Source organism: Neomonachus schauinslandi, chromosome 6 (assembly GCF_002201575.2).
Source record: "Neomonachus schauinslandi chromosome 6, ASM220157v2, whole genome shotgun sequence".
NCBI lineage: Eukaryota > Metazoa > Chordata > Mammalia > Carnivora > Phocidae > Neomonachus > Neomonachus schauinslandi.
In genome coordinates, this window is record NC_058408.1 from 126,389,297 (window position 1) to 126,410,258 (window position 20,962).

Here is a 20,962-nt window from a genome sequence, read left to right on the forward strand (position 1 = left end):
CCAAACTAGACTAGCCAGTATCCTCCATCCATTGATGTCTTTAGTCTGAAAGGAAGACAATCGGGTCCCTAGGAGCCCCCTCTGACCCCGCAGGCACAAGTAGGAAGATGTTTTAGAAAATGCTTTATTTTCTGAGTGGCAGCCCCACCTCCCCACCTAACACATACACAGACATACACACTCTTTGTCTTTATCACATTTCCAAAAGGGACCATGTGTCAAGATGTCATCCATCTCCAGACATCTGACTCACACAGAGAAGAGATGGGGAGGGGCCCATTACATACATCAAGCTATCAAAACACTCCTTTCCCTGCTTCTGCTCAATCTAGAAGACTCGGCCTGAAATTATTTTAAGATTTTCTGTTATTTGCAATGTTATGGAAAAGTAAATTACTGACATTCACAAGGTGATAATCTGTAAAGAACAAGTTTGTTTTCCTTTTTTAATTTAGGATCTTATTAGCAATACATCAGCATCATTAATAGAAAAAAACACTGTTGACACAGAAACTCAAAAAAACCAGCCATTAAGAAAATAATGTAGTAATCAACCACTATGAGAGAAAATGGGTCCTCTCATTTGATTCTACTGGCAAGCCCAGGTTTATCCTGAACTCTGAGAGACTCTGTCCTGAGTGGATGATGAAACATTCAAGTAAAAGGTAAAGAGTTATAAGTGTGAGTTTCTGAGAGATACTGCCTCAAAAGAAGTTCAGGGGTAGCCACAGTCCTCCAGTTCACTCCAATGTTGGGACGTTTCTGGGACGACCAGCATAGTTTCCTCTTGAGGAGTTCTGACAATTCATCAGCCTCAGGATTCAGGTCTTATAAAACGTTCTTCCATGTTAAAAAAGACTTTGTTCCACAGGAATAAGTTTTTCATCGCTTCTCCAGCTTCTTGTACTTGGCTTCTGCCAGGGAGAAAGGGGGGAAATTAAATCTTTAAAACAAGCTCTTACAAAAATCTTTTTAGTCAGCGTTTCCAGGCAAATTCAACAACATCTATTACATTAAAAAAAAAAATCTATTGCCTTCAATCTCATAATCTGTCCAAACTGGGTCTAAATTGGAGGCACACCACAAATGTTAACTATCATATTAGCTAAGGACAGATATTTAGATATCAATCATCAACATGCACAACCTAAGATAAGGAGTCAAACACACACCCACCCACACACACACACACAATTAAGAAGAAGTTCACTAAGTTCTAACCCTGTCAACAGCACCTGCTCAGACATCTCCACCAGGAGTAAGCAGAGCTACTGGCACTGGAGTCACAGGGAGCCTTACTAAGCACAGGAAATTGCTTCTCCAGGCACTGTCCCCGGCACTCGCAGGGAGCCAGACTGGAACTCTCTGAACGTATAACTCTATTTTTCCCCTTTTATTTTCTTATTCCAATACCTCGCTATAGGAAAGCAATTTTGAAAGACACAGAGATTTAAAAGACCATCAAATAAGCCTCTTAATGTGATAGATTATCTTTTTCTTTAAAACCTTGAAAAAAACGGGACACCTGGGTGGCTCAGTCGTTAAGCGTCTGCCTTCAGCTCAGGTCGTGATCCTGGGGTCCTGGGATCGAGCCCCGCATCGGGCTCCCTGCTCAGCGGGAAGCCTGCTTCTCCCTCTCCCACTCCCCCTGCTTGTGTTCCCTCTCTGGCTATCTCTCTCTCTGTCAAATAAATAAATAAAATCTTAAAAAAAAAAAAAAAAAAAAAACCTTGAAAAAAACAAAACGAACCAAAACAAACCTTGAAAGCATCTGGTACAATGCCTTCTATACAGTAAGGTTCACCATGTAGTCACCACTTAGTAAATTTAATTGTGGACAATGAACTGTTATTCACCACTCATGTCACATCTCAGTCTGTTACAGACCTCTCTCCTGAAGTAGTCAACAGTTGTCCATGATGAAAATAAAATAATCTGTAAATTATATCTAGGATAAAGACAACTTCCTTGTTTTTAATCATGGATGTAAGAGCCAGAGCCAGTTAGCAAGCCATCAGCAATACAAGTACCAGTTTCCTCCTTAAAGGAAAAGTAGTCCTTCAAGAAAACTCTTGATTGACTTTTCTATTTTTTAAGACATATGTATCTACATTACTAAAGATGCTTCAGCCTGCTGAACCACAATTTTAAGAGCTTGAGCTTTGTAATCAAACAGACCTGGTTTGGAATATAGCTCTTTCACATGCTAGCTTGTATCCTTATGCAAGTTATTTAATCCCTTCGACCAGTTTCTTCCTTCAAAGAATGGGGATAAAAATCACGTACTTATCTCATAGATTACTGGGAGGATACAGAGGGTCAAACATGTAAAGCACTAAGAACAGTGCCTGACAGGGCGCCTGGGTGGCTCAGATGGTTAGGCGTCTGCCTTCGGCTCAGGTCATGATCCTAGGGTCCTGGGATCGAGTCCCGCATCGGGCTCCCTGCTCCTTGGGAGCCTGCTTCTCTCTCTCTCTCTCTCTGTCTCTCATGAATAAATAAATAAAATCTTAAAAAAAAAAAGAACAGTGCCTGATATGTATCATTAAGTACTCAGGAAATAGTATTTTTATTACTACTACTACCATTAAAAAATTACTCTCACTAGGTTTTTGTGAAGCTTAATTAAAATAGATCATCACTGGTGCACCATAAATGTGAACTATCCTATTAGCTAAGGTCATACTGGGGGGCAGGGTACTCTCATTAATCAAAATAGAAATAAAAATGGTTACCCAGTTTTTTTGAATATGCATCCAACTTGTAGGCTGCCTGCTCAAGAGCTGCTACTTGCTCTTCAATTACATTGATCTGATCCAGATAAGGCTGCAGTCCAGCATCTTTGAAAACAAAGACAGACCACATGTTCATACAGCCTCAACACAGAGTATAGAAAAGAGTAAGGAGTAAGAAAGTAAAAATGCTAGTGTCCCTCCAGCTCTGCCCAATACACACTAGGTGGGGTGACATGATTCTGATCACTCGCAGGACAAACACTAGCAGATCACGCAGAACTGTGACCTGGACAAAGCAAGTCTCTCTCATCCACTGATTTTCCTCTCTTTTAAATTCCTTGATCCTCAAGCAATCTTTCCATTACTGGTTCAGTTTCTTGAGTAATCCCCTACCAAGAATTAGTACCCTAGAGATAGGGAACACAAATATAAGGCAATGGAAAAATATATTCTACCAGTCTAAATTAGCATTTTCCATTTATAGATGTTCTGGTTTTCTGCTTATAGAGTAGTCCTTTACGGATTCCACTGTTAAATAAATTCACTAAAATCTGACTACCCTTTCTCCCCCCTCTCCCTTTTCAGGAATAAACTGATCGATCACATCAAGATTCAGAAGCAGAAATAACCATACCAAAATATGCTAATCCTCAAAATGGAAGAAATTCTCCGTAACTTTATAATTCACTTCTAGAGAATGAGCTCCCTCAGGACAGGTGCCATGTTCCCTCCACTTCTCCACAACCCCAAGCACAAAAGAACACTAAATACAAACATGTTTAATTATAAAAATTATTACTTACATTTCTGGTTTAAGTCCTTTAAGTTTCTACTAATGTTTATAGCAATATCTTTCATTTCAAGATACTTCAGGCTGGTTAGTTTATTCATATTTTCCAGGAGCTTATAGTCTTCGCTGGTGGCTTTAAAATAAACAGAAGATGTGATGCCTTTAAGATTTGTCATAGATTACTGGAATGTGGAATCATAGGCCAAATGGTAGTTCAAGAAGGGTTCAGTGAATGTCAAAGGAGCAGGCCACTACTGATTTATGACATTTATACTCAGAACTGTGTAGTCTGAATGTCTAAGTAGAAACTCAGGTAATAATTAGCAAACTATTTAAACCAAATAAGATCCAGAGACTTCAGAACCTTTGTTAAAAAGGAAAATAATAAATTCATGTCCTGGGGCGCCTGGGTGGCTTAGTCATTAAGTGTCTGCCTTCGGCTCAGGTCATAATCCCAGGATGCTGGGATCGAGCCCCGCATTGGGCTCCCTGCTCTGCAGGAAGCCTGCTTCTCCCTCTCCCACTCCCCCTGCTTGTGTTCCCTCTCTCGCTGTGTCTGTCTCTGTCATACAAATAAATAAAATCTTTAAAAATTTTTTTAATTAAAAAAAATAAATTCATGTCCTAAGAAAAGAGAAGGTGACATAATATTGGTATTTCTATGGTATGATAACATGTAATCTGGAGGACTGCATCATAAATACATATAAAATCAACTAGGAATCATTTCTTAGTAACTCATTTATTACTGTGTGATTCTGTATCGCATTTTATGCACTCCTTCTCCTATCCTTTGTTCCCTTCCCCATCCCTACTCAAAGCAAATGGCTTTTCCTCCAATTTTCCTGAAAAGTGGAAAATTCCACCTACATGAGCTGCCTCAACCTTTCTGCCTCACTTCAAAACTTCTCTGTACCTTTCTATCTTCCCAAGAGGCAGGAGTGCTCCTATTCTTGCCAAGACAACTTCTCCCGTGCTCTTGCTTCCACTTCTTCAGGGCCTCTTTTCAATCATCTCCTTTCCCTGGCATTTCCAAATTCTCTATCCTGGCAGTTTCCTCACTATCTAGAAATATATTCAGGTTTTTCTCCAGCCCAAAAGCACTCTCTCTCTTCTGCTACACCTACATCATTTGCTCAGTAAAGCAAAGGAGCTTCACTGCTAACCCTTGTGAAAGACCAGCTCATATTCACTGCTTCCTCTTCCTCACCATTCACTCATGTAAACCCTTGCAGCCTGGCCTTTGCCCCCACCAGCCAGGGAAATTACATGCTCCAAGGTCATCGGTGCTCTCCAAAGCACCAAATCCACAGCGGCGTTTTCTGTTATTATCCTCCTCAACCTCTCCATAGTACCTGACACGGTGATCTCCCTCTTTTCACAAAATGCTCATTTCCCTTGGCTGCTACATCATCGTATTACCCTGATTTTCTCATCTCTTTCAATCCACTCTTTGTAGGTTTCTATGCTAGATCCTTTCTCATTCATCCTTAACTATCACTTCCCAATTTTTTCTCAGCTGTGACCCAACTGACGTTTACATGGGTGGCACATTCCTATGGGCATTCCCAGGGTGATGCTAGCTTCCTTTCAAACTCAAAAAAGCATTTGTGCAAGTAAGAATGACAATCACAGGGAATTACATTCTGTTTAAAATTAATTTTATAAGTAAATCATTTATAAACCTAGGTACTTTAAGAACTGTTGTTAGAAAAAATTAATTGCCCTATACAAGCATTCACTGAGATTATAGTTGAGGCCCTCAGCTACCCCTAAGCACATCCCTGCCAATCTCATCCTGCAGAGCCTTGACTCACACTGCTGTGCATGTGACTCCCAAATCTGTTTCCCCTGCTCAGATCACTCGCTGAGCTCAGGACTCACAAGTGCAAGTCACCTGAGTGTCCTGGTAATATCTAAAATCAGCCAAGCCAAAACCAAAAATATTTTTTACACTAAACATGGTTCTGCTTTCCCACTTCCCTATTTTAGATGATGGTACCATCAGTTTAAAACCTAGAACACCTCTTAAGCTGCTCCCATCCCTCCATAGGCACTTCAACAAGTCCTATAAATTCCACTTCTGTGATATTCTTGCAGACATGCTCTCCTTTCCATTTCTTTTACCATCACCCTGTCACTGACCATCGTCATTACTCTTCATTCGAAATCTTGCTCATGTGTCTGAGCTCTCTCCTCCACAACCATACTCTGCTAGCAAATTAGTCTCTCTAAAAAAAAAAAAACAAGGGTCACACTCTAATACCTAGGAGCCTGCAAGATCATGTAAATGAATGAAGTAAGCCAGGTGTTTGCATGTTAAAAACATAATATTATTCACTTCCACAAAGAAATATGCTCTCTCCCATTTCTTAGAACATGCAGTCATCTTACCTATCATTTACTTTACCAACTTGGATAGAAATATTGGTCCAGAAAATCATTTCTCTACCACTACTAAAAAAAAAAACAACACTGTAAGAACAGTGATAAATGGCAACTGACCAGGTCCCAGTAAAAGGGAGAAAAAAGAGTAGTGGGGACACACTGCATTGCACTAGACCATTTAGAGGAGACAGCTGCTCAGCTCTAGTCAATCACAGCATCACAAGAATGAGGAACTAGTATTGCCAAATCTTTGGAATTTTTAAAGAGAAGCCAAAAATCTAGATTTTGTTACTTGGTTTCTCTTGCTCAGAAATAACTAAAAAAACTGATCAGACTGATAGAGCCTCACAAGCCCTCCCACTCTCCATCAGGCATTTTCTCATTAATCCTGGTTCCCAAATTTAGCTCACGGCAATTTCCTGGGGAAGTGAAACAATGCTTATGAGAGGCCACACAGGACCAAACTTCACTTTTTGGACCTTTCTCCACACACAGGTCATGTGTTCACCTGGAAATACACAAGGAACCCAAAATTAATCATGTCCCCAAGTGTGGGTCACCAAATCCTCAGACCAACCTAGTAGGTCCCTAAATCTGCAGGTCACTCTCCATTCCCCAATTTCATTTCTCTTTGCCCTAGTAAATACATCTGCTTTAAGGGAACAAACTGCTTGCTTATACGCCTCACTCACCAATCGTTTCCCCCTTTTTGGTCAGTCATTCCCTTCACAATTCTGCTCAAAATACACCTCCTCCAAGGAAGCACTTCTTGATGAATTCTTTTTTGTCTTCTCATACTTAGTCTACACCACCAAGGCTTGCAGTTATATTAGGTGTTTTTATGTATTTCTGAAATTAGCTAGTGAATTTCTCCAGGGAAGGAATGGACCTTCTTTCCCATTCATAACCTTCCCAAACTTCCAACAGGCACATTTCAGGGCATGGGGAGTGTTGGGGAGGGAGCCACAGACTGATGCTGCTAAAGCACCTCACAGCTCCCAGAGGCAAACTACAGCTCCAGCGAGTGGCGCAGGGCAGTACCCGAATCAGCCCACACCCCGCCTCACCCGTCAGTTCCCCAGTCAGGTAAGTTGCCATTTTGGAGAACATGTCCCGGCAGAGCTCAGTGATGTCAGCCTCAGCCGGCTCCTTTGCCTCCTCAGCTGTCTCCACGGCGGCATCGTCTGAATCAAAGGAGAACGAGTAAGTGTCCCGCCCTACTCCGGGTCCTAATCCAGCCACGGCACCCTCTCCCCACATCCCTCCACCTGCCTCATTCGATCAAGTCGGCTCCATTCTCCATGTGCCGTAATTCCAAGTCCCTTACTTTGTCCTTGCCCCACCTGACACGCCAACTCCGCTCCCCTGCACCGGCCCTTGGCTCAGACCCGATCCCGTGGCCAAACCACCCCAGTCCTCAGGTCAGGTGCGCCCCTCCGACCTGCTCGCTCCTGCCAGGTGAGCCCCCAGCCTCCTGCTGGACACTTCATCCCCAGCTACTCGACGTACCTCGAACCGGCTCCTCTCTTTGGGTCGCGGAGACACCCTGAGCCGCCGCAGCCGCCGCCGCCATGCCTGGCCCCGCGCTGCTTCCGGTTGTGGGATGCCCGCGCCTGCGCACCGGGCGTGCCCCGCCCTCCCCGCCCTCCCCGCCTTGGGTTCGCAGCCCTGGGATACACCCACCTCTCCACTGAGTCATGCGGTTTACGCTTACACGAGAAATAACAAAGAGTAAGCTTGAAGCTGAAATTGAAGCTAAGATAAGGTATTGTGAGTTGATCCGTTGCCAAGAGTCTCGACGTCTGGAACTGAGAATGCGCTCATCCCTGTCACTAGTGTAGTAAGACCCACGACCTCTCTGGGATTGGTTTACAGCTCTGGTGGCCTACTGACCAAAGTCACAGGGACAGGTTATCCTCTCCCTAGACACTCCCCACCCAGGCTGGTATTCGTCGCCAAAGACTGCTCAGGGAATCCATGCTTTTGAAGGTAGTCTCATCCAGCCTTTGGGAAACCTTCACTCATTGATCCCTGAGCCGAAATACTGGCCCTTCCAATGTCTTGGTTAAACAACTCATTTGCCCCTTTTTCTTGAGCTGCAAGTTGGCACCTACTTCTCTTCAGCTGATACAGTCTTTCTGGAAGAAAGCTTTGTAACTTTTTACGGCTGAGGATACACTCTGGTTATCTTGATTGCATTTAGCTGTTTCACAAGTCTCCTAGGTGTATAGAGTGTATGTGATGGGATGGTGAAAAGGGTGGGAGAAGGGAATGGATGAGAAAAAGCAACTGGGGAGCAAGGTGCAAAATGAGAAAGAGGTAAAGATTATAGGAGAAGGGAAAAAGGTATATAGTGGGTCTTGGGACACAGACCTATACACCCAAAATCCTAGTGTAGAAGTTTTTAGTCCTGTTCTTAGTTATTCTCCATCTCACCCTCTTACCTCCCACACCCTACACCACACACACACACACACACACACACACACACGCAACCCAGCTACCCCTCATACCAGTGTAAGGGCTACCTTACTCTTTTCATCCTGAGGACCAGGTCTCCCTAGGTCACTGTCTCCACTCTCTAAATGGTACAGTCATAATGCCCACCATTTCAAATCATTCCTATGAGCCAGAAGTTCTTATTTCAGCCCCTTCACATTGTCACAGCTGCCAGTCTACCCCTCCTGGCAAGGATGAGTGCTCCAGCCCAAATACAAGAATGGTTCACAGCTCCAGCCTCTCTTCTTCCCCCTACAATCCCAGAAGCAAATGCAAAGTCCTGATTTTTCTAAGGATTTTTATTGATAGTCACCAGAGAAACCCATATGTCCTTTGCAAGAATAGTGTCAGAGCCGACCACATTTTATTCCAAAGATCTCTGAATCCAGAAATCATTTCTTTGTCTGATTCTCCTAAGGCCCCATCTATGTCCCTGTTTACAGCCCTGTCAGTTCCCAGTGTTTAGTGGAATGTCGTGAGCAGCCTCCTCAACTGAGCCTTCATGGTCTTTGCCCTGGATGGAGGGGCATTCCAACACCTCTGCAACATTATAATCTCCACATGTGAGAAAGTTTCCTCTCCTCCAAGGCTTCCCCTTCTCTTTCACCTGGAAACTCTATGAGGAAGACAAGAATCCCATGGGTGCTAGCAGCAGATCTCTAGATGCACAAAGGATAAGATTCACTGGCAAATAGGAAGACATTTAGAGAATGCTGCTCTCTAGCCTTCTACTTTTTTCACAAATCGTGGCTATCCAAATGCCAGGTGCTTAGGGAACATAACCCTGCCTTCCTTTATTCTGTTTATTATTAACTTTTGTTTTTTCATCACAGCAGAGCTGAGAGCACAGGGAGTGAGGGGCCCAGTGGCAAATGTATCTCAAAGAGCTACACAGAGCTACATGGCTACACATAGAAACACTGAGTCACAAGCCTAAGCATGATGCAAGCTACACGTAGAAAATTGGTTCAAGAGGCCAAACACAGGGTGGGACTCTGCAGTAGCAGTGGAGGGAACTGCTGCCCTAGAAGTGGAGGGCATGTCCTGAGGAGGTCTCTGGGGAGGCAGTGAGAGAGGAGGCTGCTGTCTGATGCTTTAGGGCCCCTCCCCCACCACTCTCCTGCCCACCCTGGACTCCCCAGGGGGCTGGAGTCACAGCTGGGGTTTGCTGCAGGTGCTCCCAAATGCCTTGATCTCCCTGTTGGAAGAAAAAGGGACAGGTCATTTGAAGAAGGAGTTTGTGTCCCACTTCCTTTCATCTAGAAAATCTGGGTCTGATTCTTCAACCTCAGACTGTCTCCTGGAGGCCAAGGCAGCCCTCAGGCCAGAGCAACCAACTTCAGGCCTTCCCTCCACTTCAGGCCTTCCCTTCCCACTGATACAGTGACTGCTATGAACATGTTGCCCCAGGAGCCTGGAAACAGACTCTTTCAAAAATGGTTTGCTTCCACCCACTGAGTAGAAAAGATGGTAGAGTTCAAATGTGGGGAACCAAGAGGAATCAGGTGAAGGGCCACTCACCAGGCCTGGGGAGGAAGCTAGCTGCCCCTTCCTCTCCAGGATCTTTAGCTTTGAGCCCACAGCATCCACCTGGGACATGACTCCTTCCAGGACAATCTCCAACTGAAGAACTCTCCTTGTGAGTCTGCAGGATTTGAGAGAGACTGAGGGAGCAGAAATATGCATCTGTGGGGCTAAGCGTCTATAGGGGTAGGAGAGCCATTATGGTCTGTGTCTGGATGGGTGCAAGGAAGGTAAGGCCCAGCCTTGTAGGGAGAATTAAAGGGGGGCAGAGGTTCTCCCTGGACTAGGACGGAAAATTAGAAGGTTGAGAAAAAAGCTCAGGGTAGGACATTACAAACACACTCAGCCCTGGGCCCCTGGCTGCACATACGTGTAGAATTCTTCTCCTGAAACCCAGCCACCTGCTCTGGTAGCCTCTGGACCCGACTTGCCTGGTGGACTACTCACAATGGGCTGGCCCAGGTTCTCAATCTCGACGTTGAGGGCCACCTGATCAGGAAGTGAGAGAGGAGAAGATGACTCTGGGAAGTATCAGCTCCTATTTCATCACCTGCTCTCATGGTCTCCCAGGACAAGGCCCTTGGGCTCCAGTTCGTGCATTCCCCTTCCCTCCCAAACTCTAGAGATAATAGGATCAGTGTGGTGGTGCTGGACACAAAGCTGGACCAACCTCTGGGAGAGAATCACCTCCCACAGAAACAAAACATGAGCTCTTGGAAGCCTTGATTAATGAGACCTCACTAGAAGCCAACTCAGTTTGGGAAAGGAAGAACAGTACCAGAATTCCTGCCACTTTCCCTCCTGCCCTTGATTTTTGGGTCTACACTGGATAGGGATGAAGCAGGCACAGCAGGGGCAGCTAAGGATCCGAGTTTGAAAGTCCCAAGGAGAAGGCAAGTCCTCAGAAAGAATTGTCAGGGATTCTCGGGTAATTGAACCTTTCCCCCTCAGACTCTGTTTTAGAGCAGTGGTTCTCAACCTTGGCTATGCATTGGAATCAACTGGTGAGTTTTTTAAAGTACTGATGTCTGGGTCCCTCACTCCCCCAGAGATTCTGTCTAGGGTATGTGACCTGAGTATGAGGATTATTTGACTCCCCACCCCCACCCCACCAGGGTATTCTAATGTGCAACAGTTTGAGAACCACTATTCTAGAGACTTCTTTCCTGTCCATCTATTGAAGGGTTTTCAGTCTGGATTTGTGTTCTGGGTGTGTTCGCAGGGAGGGGAGAGTGAATGGTTTTCTTTCACTGCCTCTCCCCCAACCAACTGGGCTCACCCTCTTCTCCTCCAAGTCCTGTTGCATTTGTTCTTGCTCTTTCTTGTCCAGGATGTGATTCCCATCTTGATCAAACCTGGTGAAGGCAGCTGTGAGCTCAGTGATTTCATGCTCTGCGTGCCTGAGTCTGAGGAAAACAGTATGATGAAATGACTTCTGACTTGCTGTGGCTGTGATCTCTCAATTATGGACTCCCCCCTTTTTTTTCCAGACTCTCTGACTTTTGCTCTCTGTGGAAGAATGGGACCACATAGGAAAGCCAGGATTTCCAAGGTCTAGCAATTTTACCCCCAATAAATTGTTTTAAATCTATGTCTTCCTTCTCTTAGTCCTGCTGACTAGGTTCAGGCCCTCTTGGTGTTCTATAGGAATTATTGCAAAATCTCTTTACCTCTAAATAATCCATCCCCCCACTCCCACCCCACTGGCTTCCCCTTCACTCCCTACCCCTGAAATCCATCCTCTATAATGCAACTAAAGTAATTAATCTTTCTAAAGTGCATGTCTAAATACACCCCTTCTCTGCTTAAAATCCCTCCTGGACACCCTATTCTTTGGATAGAATGGTGGTATTCAAAGCCTTTCCCAATGTAGCCCTTGTTCATTACTCTGGTCTCATCTCTTGCTATGCCCCACTTTTATTTGATACCTTAGCAATGCTTAGCTACTTATTAGTCCTATACATGTTGCTCAACTTAACACTTTTATGCCTTTGTATGTGCTTTCATCTTTCTTGGAATGGACTTCCCCTGCTTGTCTACAGGTAGGCTATTCATCCTCCTGTAGGTATTCATGCATCACCTCTTCCTGGAAGCCTTCCCTTAAGCTTAAAAATAGAATTGAATACTCTCTTTACTTTGTGCTCCCTCTCTTCTAGTCACTTCTTTGTTGAACTTGTTCTGTGATTCAGTTTATTTGCTTACATGTGTATGAGCTCCTGGAGGACAAGGCTTTGTCTCATTAATTGTGTGCCCTACTTAGTGCCTGGCTTACAACTGGTGCTCACAATATATTTGTTCAGTGTTTGCTTATATGTTTAACTGGGAAACAGGGATGCTAAGAGAATAGGTCAATGTTTGTGGGGGAGCACAGAACCAACTACAGAGTTTTGCGGGAGTGAGAAATGTATGTAATGTTGAAGAAATTGTATTATTACATTAGTCCTACAAGTTGTTCAGTGAGGTCCAGAATGTTCTAGAGCATGGTCAGAGACCTTTAAACCAAGGGCACAATTCTGAAGATCAGAATCAGAGATATATAGGCCAAAGTCAAAGGCCAAAAGCCAAGGTCAGAGGCCCATAGGCCAACATCAGAGGTTTTTAGGCAAAGGGTATATGGTCGAGGGCCAAGGACTTATAGACCAATATCAGAAGGTTGGATTTCTGGTTGCTCACTCCCTCAAGGTGTTGGTGAAATCCTCAAATTGGATCTCCTGCTCCCCACCCTGCAGGACCTTCTGTGCATCTGAAACCTGGTCCTTCCTCAAACGCAGCCTCAGTAGGGTCTTGTTGTAGCCCTGGAAGGGAAAAGGAAATAAGTACCAGTTCCTATAGCCTTCTCATCATCCCTTGCCCCCTTCCTCACCCACAAGATGCCAGGCTTCCAGGGATAAGTCAAAGCCACACAAGGGTGGGCACAGGGCCCTACACCAGTCAGGAATAGACCAGGACACAGAGCCTTGGACCTGGTCCCTGACACAGATGTGTGGCTCAAGGAGACTGAGTGGTTACCTGTTTCAGGAGGTCAGAAAGTTGCAGCTCATCCTTCTGTCCAGCCAACTCTTCCTTGACCTCTGAATATGTGTCATTGATGATGGCCAGGAACATGTTCTGGAGATAAAGTAGGGACCTGGGTCTTCACCCCCAGACCCACTAACAGCAATCAGCCCACTAACCCTATTAATATCCCAGACACATGTTCTAAAGGAGCCAATGCTTTCAGTTGCAGCTCTGCAGCCCACTAACCCCCACATCTCAGGGTCCCCAGAGCCCCGTTCAGCACAATCCTATTAGGGATGGATCAAGCTCCCTCACCCAACTGCTATCCTCACTCAGTTGTTCTGCAGTAACCTGACTACAATGATACCCCATCATATGCAAGAGTTCACCTCCATATAGGGGCCAACCAATCACTGAGAGTATAGTTTTGCTATCTTTATCATATAACCCCAATCTAACCCATCTATCCCTAACTATGATCAAATAAAGAAACCTGCTGGCTTTGTTAATAAATATTAAACCCAGATCTTTCATAGTTGGCAGAGAGAAAGAGAGACTATAAAGTAATGGTGATAGAAACAGCCAGAGATGCCTAGAGGAAGGAGAGAATAGATATAGAAGCTTCTAGGTTCAACCACTTCTCTTCATGGGGCACATTTCTCTCCCTTTCCATCCTTGGAAAATAGAGGCTTCGTTTTACTGAGGGAGCCTGCAGATCTCCTTATACTCTGCAAATTACCTGGCTGTGCTGGCAATATTGAGCACATTAGCCAGCTCTCAGGAGACCCAGAGCTCCCCCACCTCATTCTCCACCCATGATTTGAGACACCCATCTTAATCCTGAGTACAGACCATGGTGGGGGGCAAAACCTCACCCTCAGGTCCTTTATGTTTCCACCCCTCAATCTCCCAATGCCCACCTCTCAGAGAGACCCTCACCAGAAGCACGAAGAAGACAAAGAAGACATAGGTGACAAAGTAGGCAGGTCCCAGGATGCGGTTGGCATTGTCAATAGCGTTGTAGTCAAAATCCCCAAGGATGATCCGGAACTGAGTGAAACTGAGAGACCAGTGTCTGGGCTTCACCCAGAGCCTAACCATAACCCTGACCCCTATTCACACCCCAACCCCCACTTTCCTAATTGCTGCTCTTTGGTGAACTCAGACCTCTCACTGCACTTCCAACCTGATAGAGAGTGAGGTACAGAGATACTTGAGCACACACACCAGAGATTCTGGGGATTCTCACACAGATGCTTTAAGCACAGACACACCTGCACACATACACCCAGCTTCCCCAAGGATACACACACCCACAGAGCTGGAGGGTGAGGGCCCAGGGAGGAGTGAAGGGGGCAGGACACACACATGCACTTGATGAAAGTGCTAAAGTTTTCCACTTGGGTTCCAAAAAGCAGGTAGCCAAGTTGGGCATAGGCGAAGAAAACGATGAAGAACATGATGGCAAAGCCCAGGATGTCCTTGGCACAGCGGGCCAGCGTGGAGGAGAGCTGAGTCATGGTTTTGTTGAAGCTGATGTACTTGAATATCTGGAAGTGCCATGTTGAACCAAGCAGTGAGGGAAGAAAAGAGAAAAGCTTTGAATAGTCCACTCCAGGGGCCTATGGAGGTCACCAGAGTTGCCAAACCAGACAAGGAAAATGAGACAAGTACTGAGGAAGGGAGAATGAGTGCCGTGAGGTGTTGCTGGGGATGAGGGGTCCCAACGTACCTTGATCCAGGCAAAGAAGAGGTTCACAGCATTCATGTTGTTGTACTGTGTCTGCCAGAAGGCGAGGAACTCAAAGTCAGCATACATGTTTGGCTGCTGCAGGAGCTTCCCCAACAGCCGATTCACCTCAAGGGTTCGGAATGTGTGGAAGCCCACGGCCACAATGGAGAGCTGTCATCACAGGGGTCAGAGGCATCAGAGAAGTCGGGATCTCAAGGGAAGTTCAATGATAAGGTCCTAGGGGAGAGCTGGGGTAGGTAAGTCAAGTGGGAAAAAAAATCCTTCCCTTCTGAGTTGTTGACTATTTCAGGTACAAATGAAACTGAATAGGATGATTGGGGGAACGTCTTTTTTTTTTTTTTTTAAGATTTTATTCATTTATTTGAGACAGAGAGAATGAGAGAGAGAGAGCACATGAGAAGGGGGAGGGTCAGAGGCAGAAGCAGGCTCCCCGCCGAGCAGGGAGCCCGATGCGGGACTCGATCCCGGGACTCCAGGATCATGACCTGAGCCGAAGGCAGTGGCTTAACCAACTGAGCCACCCAGGCGCCCTGGGGGAACGTCTTAAATCCCAAGGAGAAGGCTTTGGAGCCTGTGGTACATATGTAGGTTGTAAAGGATCATGGAGAATTGGGGCCAAGTAATGTTATTTCTCCCACCACTTCCTAGCCTTGGTCAAGAAATTAATGTATCCTGTTAATAGGAAGAAGATGAAGATGAAGAGGCAGAATATTTTAATAGAAGAAAAGAGAGAAGGTAGGGGTTTCAAAGGGACAGGTCATTAAGGCGAAAGACAGAAGAGAAAATAGTACATAAAAAAAGGCAGCGCCTGATCACAGGTCAGAGGGAGAAGGCATATGGGAGACAGGGTTTTCCCAGGGGCTGAGCTAGGGGAACATAAGCCTCTGGCTTAGGGAGCTTTCACACAGTGATTTGACCAGAGGTGATAAAGAGGACTTGGCACTCCAAAAGGAAGAACTTGGAGTCCCTAACAGGGTAGATCCCCTTCCTCCTCCTACTATGTCCCAAGTATAAGATATCTGTCCCTCACCAAGATAACCACCAGGTCCAGAATGTTCCAGATGCTGCTGAGGTAACGAAGCCGGTGGATGTGGAGCTCCAGGATCTCCTCTACCACGTAGTAGAGGATGAAGATGCAGAAGATGATTTCACAGCCAATGATAAAGAAGTCCCAGTTGCTGACATAGCGGATCAGCTTAACCGTGCGGATTTGCCAGGATGGGATGGCACCTCCTGTAGCTGGAAACTCCACTACCAGTCTGTGGGAGGAGGGGGAGATAACTGGTGAGGCCTGGACTGGGGTAGTTCTTCCCATCCCCTCTCCTCCACAACCCCACCATAGGGTACAAGTTTAAGGAAGGGTCTCAATCAGAGAAGGGAACCAGGAACCATGGATGGAGGGAAGATAAGGAAAGGGGACCCACCTCAAAACACAGAAAAGATTGATGTTGGCATTGTAGACTGAGAAGTCGATGAAGACCACTCGAGTGCCCCTGTCTAGCCATAGGCCCTCCTGAAGGTCCTGGAGTGCTTTTGCACTGGCCTGTCGAGATCCTGGAAGGTCCAGATAGTAGCCACCTCCACTGTAGCTTGTCAACTGACCCCAGTGAGAGGAGCCCCCCAGCTCATCCTGTGAATGGTATGTCCACCTGTCACAGAAGAAACCACCTGAGCAGAGAGGTCTGAGCCAGTCCAAAAGCTGATCTCCCAAGGCAATGGCAACACTTTATGATTGCTTGGGCTTTACAATTTCATATATATTATATATACATATCACATATAATATATATTTCACATGTATTATCTTGTTTGATACTAACAACCATGTGAGAAAGGAAGGTAAATATTATCCACATTTGAAGATGAGGAACGTAAGACTCAGAGATGTCTGAGATAATGCAGCTAGTTAGTGGCTGAACTGAAACTCAAATATAAATTTCCTGATTTCTCATGATGTTCCCCAAAACTAAGGATGGCAAACTCATGCCTCACTTTTGACCCCAGTCTGAGTAGTTCCCACTAGGGAAACACCTGGCTCACATAACCCAGAAAAGACACTTCCTGTTCTTGTGGTTGTGCACCTGGCTGCTTCACCCCACCATTCTCTGTTCTGTCCACAGATTTCCTCCCTGGGCCCTCCCTTCCTTCCCCTTCTTTCATGTCCTATCCATCCTTTCCCCCCTTCTTTCCTAATTCTTCATCCATCCTCAACTCCTTGCTGCTTCCCCTGTCAGGTCCAAGGGTCAGACTCTTCCAATTACGATTTGTGTAGCAACATCAGTGTTTCATCCATTCTCCATACACCTAAGAACATCTGGGCAAGAAAGGATGCTTTCTCTGGCAGGACTGCCTCCAGAGTAGGGCAAATGTGACTGCAATCTGTGTAGGGAAACGAGTCCAGAGGCTATGGCTCTGTTTGCTAATGTACCTTCTCTGTTCCTGAGTGACCCAAACCAAGACCTCCAAACAGTCAAAGATGGGACTCAGAGAGATGCTCCCCACCCTCCGCTCCCCTAAGGCTCTTTAAGACTAGTGGAAATGGTTCCCAAACCTCAGGATGGTGTGTCAGGCTTAGAGAAGCAAGCCCGGCAACGTTGGTGGGGGGACTCACTCACGCTGTGCCATTGAGAGGCCCAAAGGGGAGCTGCTCTTCCTTGTCTGGAGAGTAGACATCGTAGCAGCTCAGAATGTCCTCGCGGAAGTCCTCATGCACCACACAGGAGTCATTGCGGACCCTCAGCTGCCGTAGCCTTGGAACCCCCAGCAACAGGTTCTCATAGTAGATGAAGGAGTGGGAGCCTTGGCCCAGGCTCTGGTTGTTGTACCATTTGGTCCAATACAAACTGTCCAGTAGTGGGCCCTGGGCAAACTAGACCACAAGCTGGGTTGAGCTTGACCCTGCCTCATCCTGACCTTTATTCTTGGAATGACCTTTGCTTTCACTCCTTGACCCCCCAGCTTTTCTCTAGTCTGCTTCTGTTGGACTCCAGCTGACCCATGAACCTTGACCAGTTCTTGACCTGATGTGGCCCTACTCTTTATTTAAAATGCATTTTGAATTTCAGCCTTACCTCTGACTCTCAGTACTAGTTTAACTCTGGCTTGACTCCCTGATCATCATCCCTTCACCTTCATCATCCCTCTCATCTACCTTCACCTAAACTCCAGTCTGACCCATTGATTCTTGCTTGACCCTTTGACTCAGCCTGGTCCCAGAATGATCTGGTCTCTGGATATGGCCTGGTCTACTGTCTGACACTCCTGAGCCCTGGCCTGTGGCTTTTTGCTTCAGGCCATTGAAAAGGAGAGGGGAGAGGTAGAGGGAATCTCATACTCACATCCCAGAAGTCCGCCATGCTGCTGATGGCCTGGAAGGAGACTCCGGTGTCTGACGGGGTATGTAAGAAGAGCTCGGACATCACTTTTGTGTAATAATAGGCACTGGAGCTTGTCATTCCGTAGGTCACTAGAAACCAACCCAAGAGGCTGTGTCCTGCTCACTGTTTCCTATATCCATTCTCCAGAGGAGACAGGAAAGCCCATTTGCCCTGGGGCCAGAGATGCTACCTAGATGGGATCCCATTGGGCCTACCCTCCCCTAGAGTTGTCTGGGGAGGCTAATAAGGCATTGGGGAAACCAGGTAATATCTTAGCCTACAAGGTCTCCTCTTCTCCTCTCAACTTACCTCAGAAAGACTGAACTCCACTCAGAAATTGTCTCTTGATATTGTCATTCTGAAAATTCACTTTTCTCTTCCTAAACCAGCTTAACTTCCTAGTTCTTATTCCCCAGAACCAAGATATTTCCACCTTCTGCATTCTTTCATTTGTCCTATATCTATGCCCTTGGGAAATACCTCCAAATTCTGGAATACTCCAAGGCCCTGGCCAAACACCTTACAGTGGAGATGGGGTCTCCTGGACCTGACACCTCTGGCCCCAGGGCATCCTGATGGGCACAGCTGTCTCCTGATGGAAGGACTCAGAGCATCCCCAGATCAAAAAAAGACCTGACCTTTGCCCTGGAGAACTCAATCTTCCTTAACCACCCTAACCCATACACCCAGTCTAAAGTCAGGCTGTTAGGGAAGCTATACGTTCTCTAGTTAAAAGGCAGTATTTGAAGAATATAAGCCATTTATTTTATAGATTGTCCCTCAATTTAGATTTGCCTGATATTTCCCTATGTTTAAATTCGGGTTATACATTAGGCAAAGAAGACCCAAAAAGTGATGTGTTCATCTCAGAGCTTCCTATCAGGAGGCACACACTGTCTAATTGTATCATTACTGGTGATGTTAACTTTCATCCCATGTTAAGGCAGCTGTCTTCCAGCCTTCTTCAATGTAAAATTATTTTTCTCTTTGTAATTAATATGTATTTTGTGGGGAAATACTTTGAAATTATGTAAACATCCTATTACTCAACAATCTTGCACCTACTAGTTTTAATATCCAATAATATCTAGTTTTAATGACTTTTACCTGATTATTACTACCATGGTTATCAAGTTGTGATTTTCTCATTCCATCATTCCTTTTGCATTTGTTAGTTAGCATTCTCCTTAGGAAGAACTTTTCCTTCTTCCTCATTTAGTTAGTCATTTATACATACCAGCATGAACTCATGGATTCTTGTTTTTTCTATAGTTTATAATTTGTTAGTATTAAGATATTGTTACTTAATTTTTAGCCAAGTCATGCAAGATAAAGAAAGACTAAAGAATTGTTCTAGATTTAAAAAGACTTAAGAAACATAAAAATTAAATGTAATATGTGCATTTAGTTAGGATTAAATCCTGGACAATAGTTTTTTCCTTTTACTATGAAGTCTGTTAGTGGAATAATCGATGAAATTGTAATAAGGTCTGTTCATTAGATGATAGTACTAAATCAATGATAATTTCCTGACTTTAGTAAGAGAATTTCCTTATTTTTAGAGTTACATATTAAAGTATTTAGGAGCAACAGGGAATTATGTCTGCAATTTATTCTCAAATAGTGTGTGTGTGTGTCTGTGTGTGTGTGTAAAGAGAGAGAGAGAGATTGGGAAAGAGAACAATAAAAGAAATGCAAGCCTGGTAAAATATACATATTTGGGAAACTGGGGTGAAATATATATAAGAATTCTTTGTATTATTCTTGCAGCTTTTCTGTAAGTCTGGAATTACACCAAAAAAATTAAAGTAGGATTTGTCAGTCTCTTGTGAGCAATTCTCTTTAAGAATTTTCCTTTTTAGGGGTGCCTGGGTGGTTCAGTTGGTTAAGCGCCTGCCTTTGGCTCAGGTCATGATCCCAGGGTCCTGGGATGGAGTCCCACGTCGGGCTCCCTGCTCAGTGGGGAGTCTGCTTCTCCCTCTCCCCCTGCCCTTGCTCTTTCTCTCTCTCTCTGTCTCTCTCTCTCACACACACACACACACACACTCTCTCTCTCTCTCACGTACGTGCACTCTAATAAATAAAATCGTAAAAAAAAAAAAAAAGAATTTTCCTTTTCAAATATTGGGTCACATTTGCTCCTACCACCCCTGGAGCTCATCCATAGAAAGAAGGACTTGTGAGTTGTCATAGATTAGGCATAAACAACATCACACTTTTCCAGGGGGAAATCAGCAAAGAAGGAAAGCATTATGATTTCACATTTCCCCACTCCACTCTATTAAGTTCAGGAAACAACTTTAATTCTCTCTGATTCAAATCTGTGATTACCTGCCCTTAGTATCTGGAGGACTCATACTCAACTTTTCCAGATCTAGAAAATGGATTGGAAGTCAAGCTTCTGTCTGCTGAGAACCCACCACAGAGTTATAAGGATGGTCAGTGTGCTGAATTTTTCCTAATGCCAAAGGATGATTAAATTGTTACAGCATCTGGATGGCCACTAGGTGGTACCCCTTGCTGTATCTTTTTCTCCTCCAATTCTCCAGTTCTAAATTACTACTCAGAATTAACCTGCTCTGAACTGGTTGTCAACGATTACGGAGGCATAACATCTTTGATTATTACCCAAGGTAGTAAAGACTATGTATTTTGAGAAAAATTATTTCACCTGGTCAAATGCCCACTGACACTCAGAAATTCAGTATTCTTTGTAACTTTTTAACTGAAGTACATGCAAACAGAAAAGACCAAGAAACTATTTTAAAACTTTCTAAATTAAGGTTTGTGCCTTGTGTAGTACCTATTAAATACCTTCTCTCCACCCAAATACCTTCTATTCCTTGTTAATTCTTATTTCAGCAAATTTTGTACTTTGTCTCAGGAGATGAGGTAGCCA

The 20,962-nt window shown here is 44.8% G+C and overlaps 2 protein-coding genes across 3 annotated transcripts in view; both read right to left on the reverse strand.

The window, feature by feature from the left end:
* Nucleotides 1-414: 414 nt before the first annotated feature.
* BLOC1S2 (biogenesis of lysosomal organelles complex 1 subunit 2) lies at nt 415-7,507 on the reverse strand. Of its 2 annotated transcripts, none has more exons than XM_021699722.1 (5): nt 7,423-7,507; nt 6,981-7,097; nt 3,539-3,658; nt 2,736-2,840; nt 415-914 (listed from the first exon to the last, which is right to left on the reverse strand). In XM_021699722.1, exons 1-5 carry the CDS (start codon nt 7,484-7,486, stop codon nt 883-885), a joined length of 438 nt encoding a protein of 145 aa, XP_021555397.1. In that variant the 5' UTR covers nt 7,487-7,507; the 3' UTR covers nt 415-882. The 2 variants fall into 2 exon arrangements, with proteins under 2 accessions (XP_021555397.1, XP_044772515.1); XM_044916580.1 differs by having other exon boundaries at nt 415-911; nt 7,423-7,503.
* A 1,221-nt stretch (nt 7,508-8,728) lies between these two features.
* PKD2L1 (polycystin 2 like 1, transient receptor potential cation channel) overlaps nt 8,729-20,962 on the reverse strand; it is a 29,232-nt gene continuing 16,998 nt past the window's right edge. The window contains exons 3-16 of the mRNA XM_021699941.2: nt 18,025-18,152; nt 17,302-17,555; nt 16,111-16,335; nt 15,717-15,945; nt 14,666-14,836; nt 14,302-14,483; nt 13,873-13,993; nt 12,946-13,044; nt 12,610-12,731; nt 11,216-11,342; nt 10,307-10,425; nt 9,934-10,057; nt 9,526-9,610; nt 8,729-9,028 (exon numbers count right to left, since the gene is read on the reverse strand). Coding sequence (XP_021555616.2) covers nt 8,961-9,028; nt 9,526-9,610; nt 9,934-10,057; nt 10,307-10,425; nt 11,216-11,342; nt 12,610-12,731; nt 12,946-13,044; nt 13,873-13,993; nt 14,302-14,483; nt 14,666-14,836; nt 15,717-15,945; nt 16,111-16,335; nt 17,302-17,555; nt 18,025-18,152 — 2,054 coding nt within the window. The 3' untranslated portion in view covers nt 8,729-8,960. The remainder of the gene's footprint in view (nt 9,029-9,525; nt 9,611-9,933; nt 10,058-10,306; nt 10,426-11,215; nt 11,343-12,609; nt 12,732-12,945; nt 13,045-13,872; nt 13,994-14,301; nt 14,484-14,665; nt 14,837-15,716; nt 15,946-16,110; nt 16,336-17,301; nt 17,556-18,024; nt 18,153-20,962) is intronic.

Excerpts from the sequence above, each read along its gene's own strand:
- BLOC1S2 (XM_021699722.1), bottom strand. The coding sequence starts at position 7,486 with ATGGCGGCGGCGGCTGCGGCGGCTCAGGGTGTCTCCGCGACCCAAAGA. Across the intron at positions 3,659-6,980 it reads CCTGACTGGGGAACTGACGG|CCACCAGCGAAGACTATAAG; the intron begins GTGAGGCGGGGT and ends TTTATTTTAAAG. Across the intron at positions 915-2,735 it reads TGCATATTCAAAAAAACTGG|AAGCCAAGTACAAGAAGCTG; the intron begins GTAACCATTTTT and ends TCTCCCTGGCAG.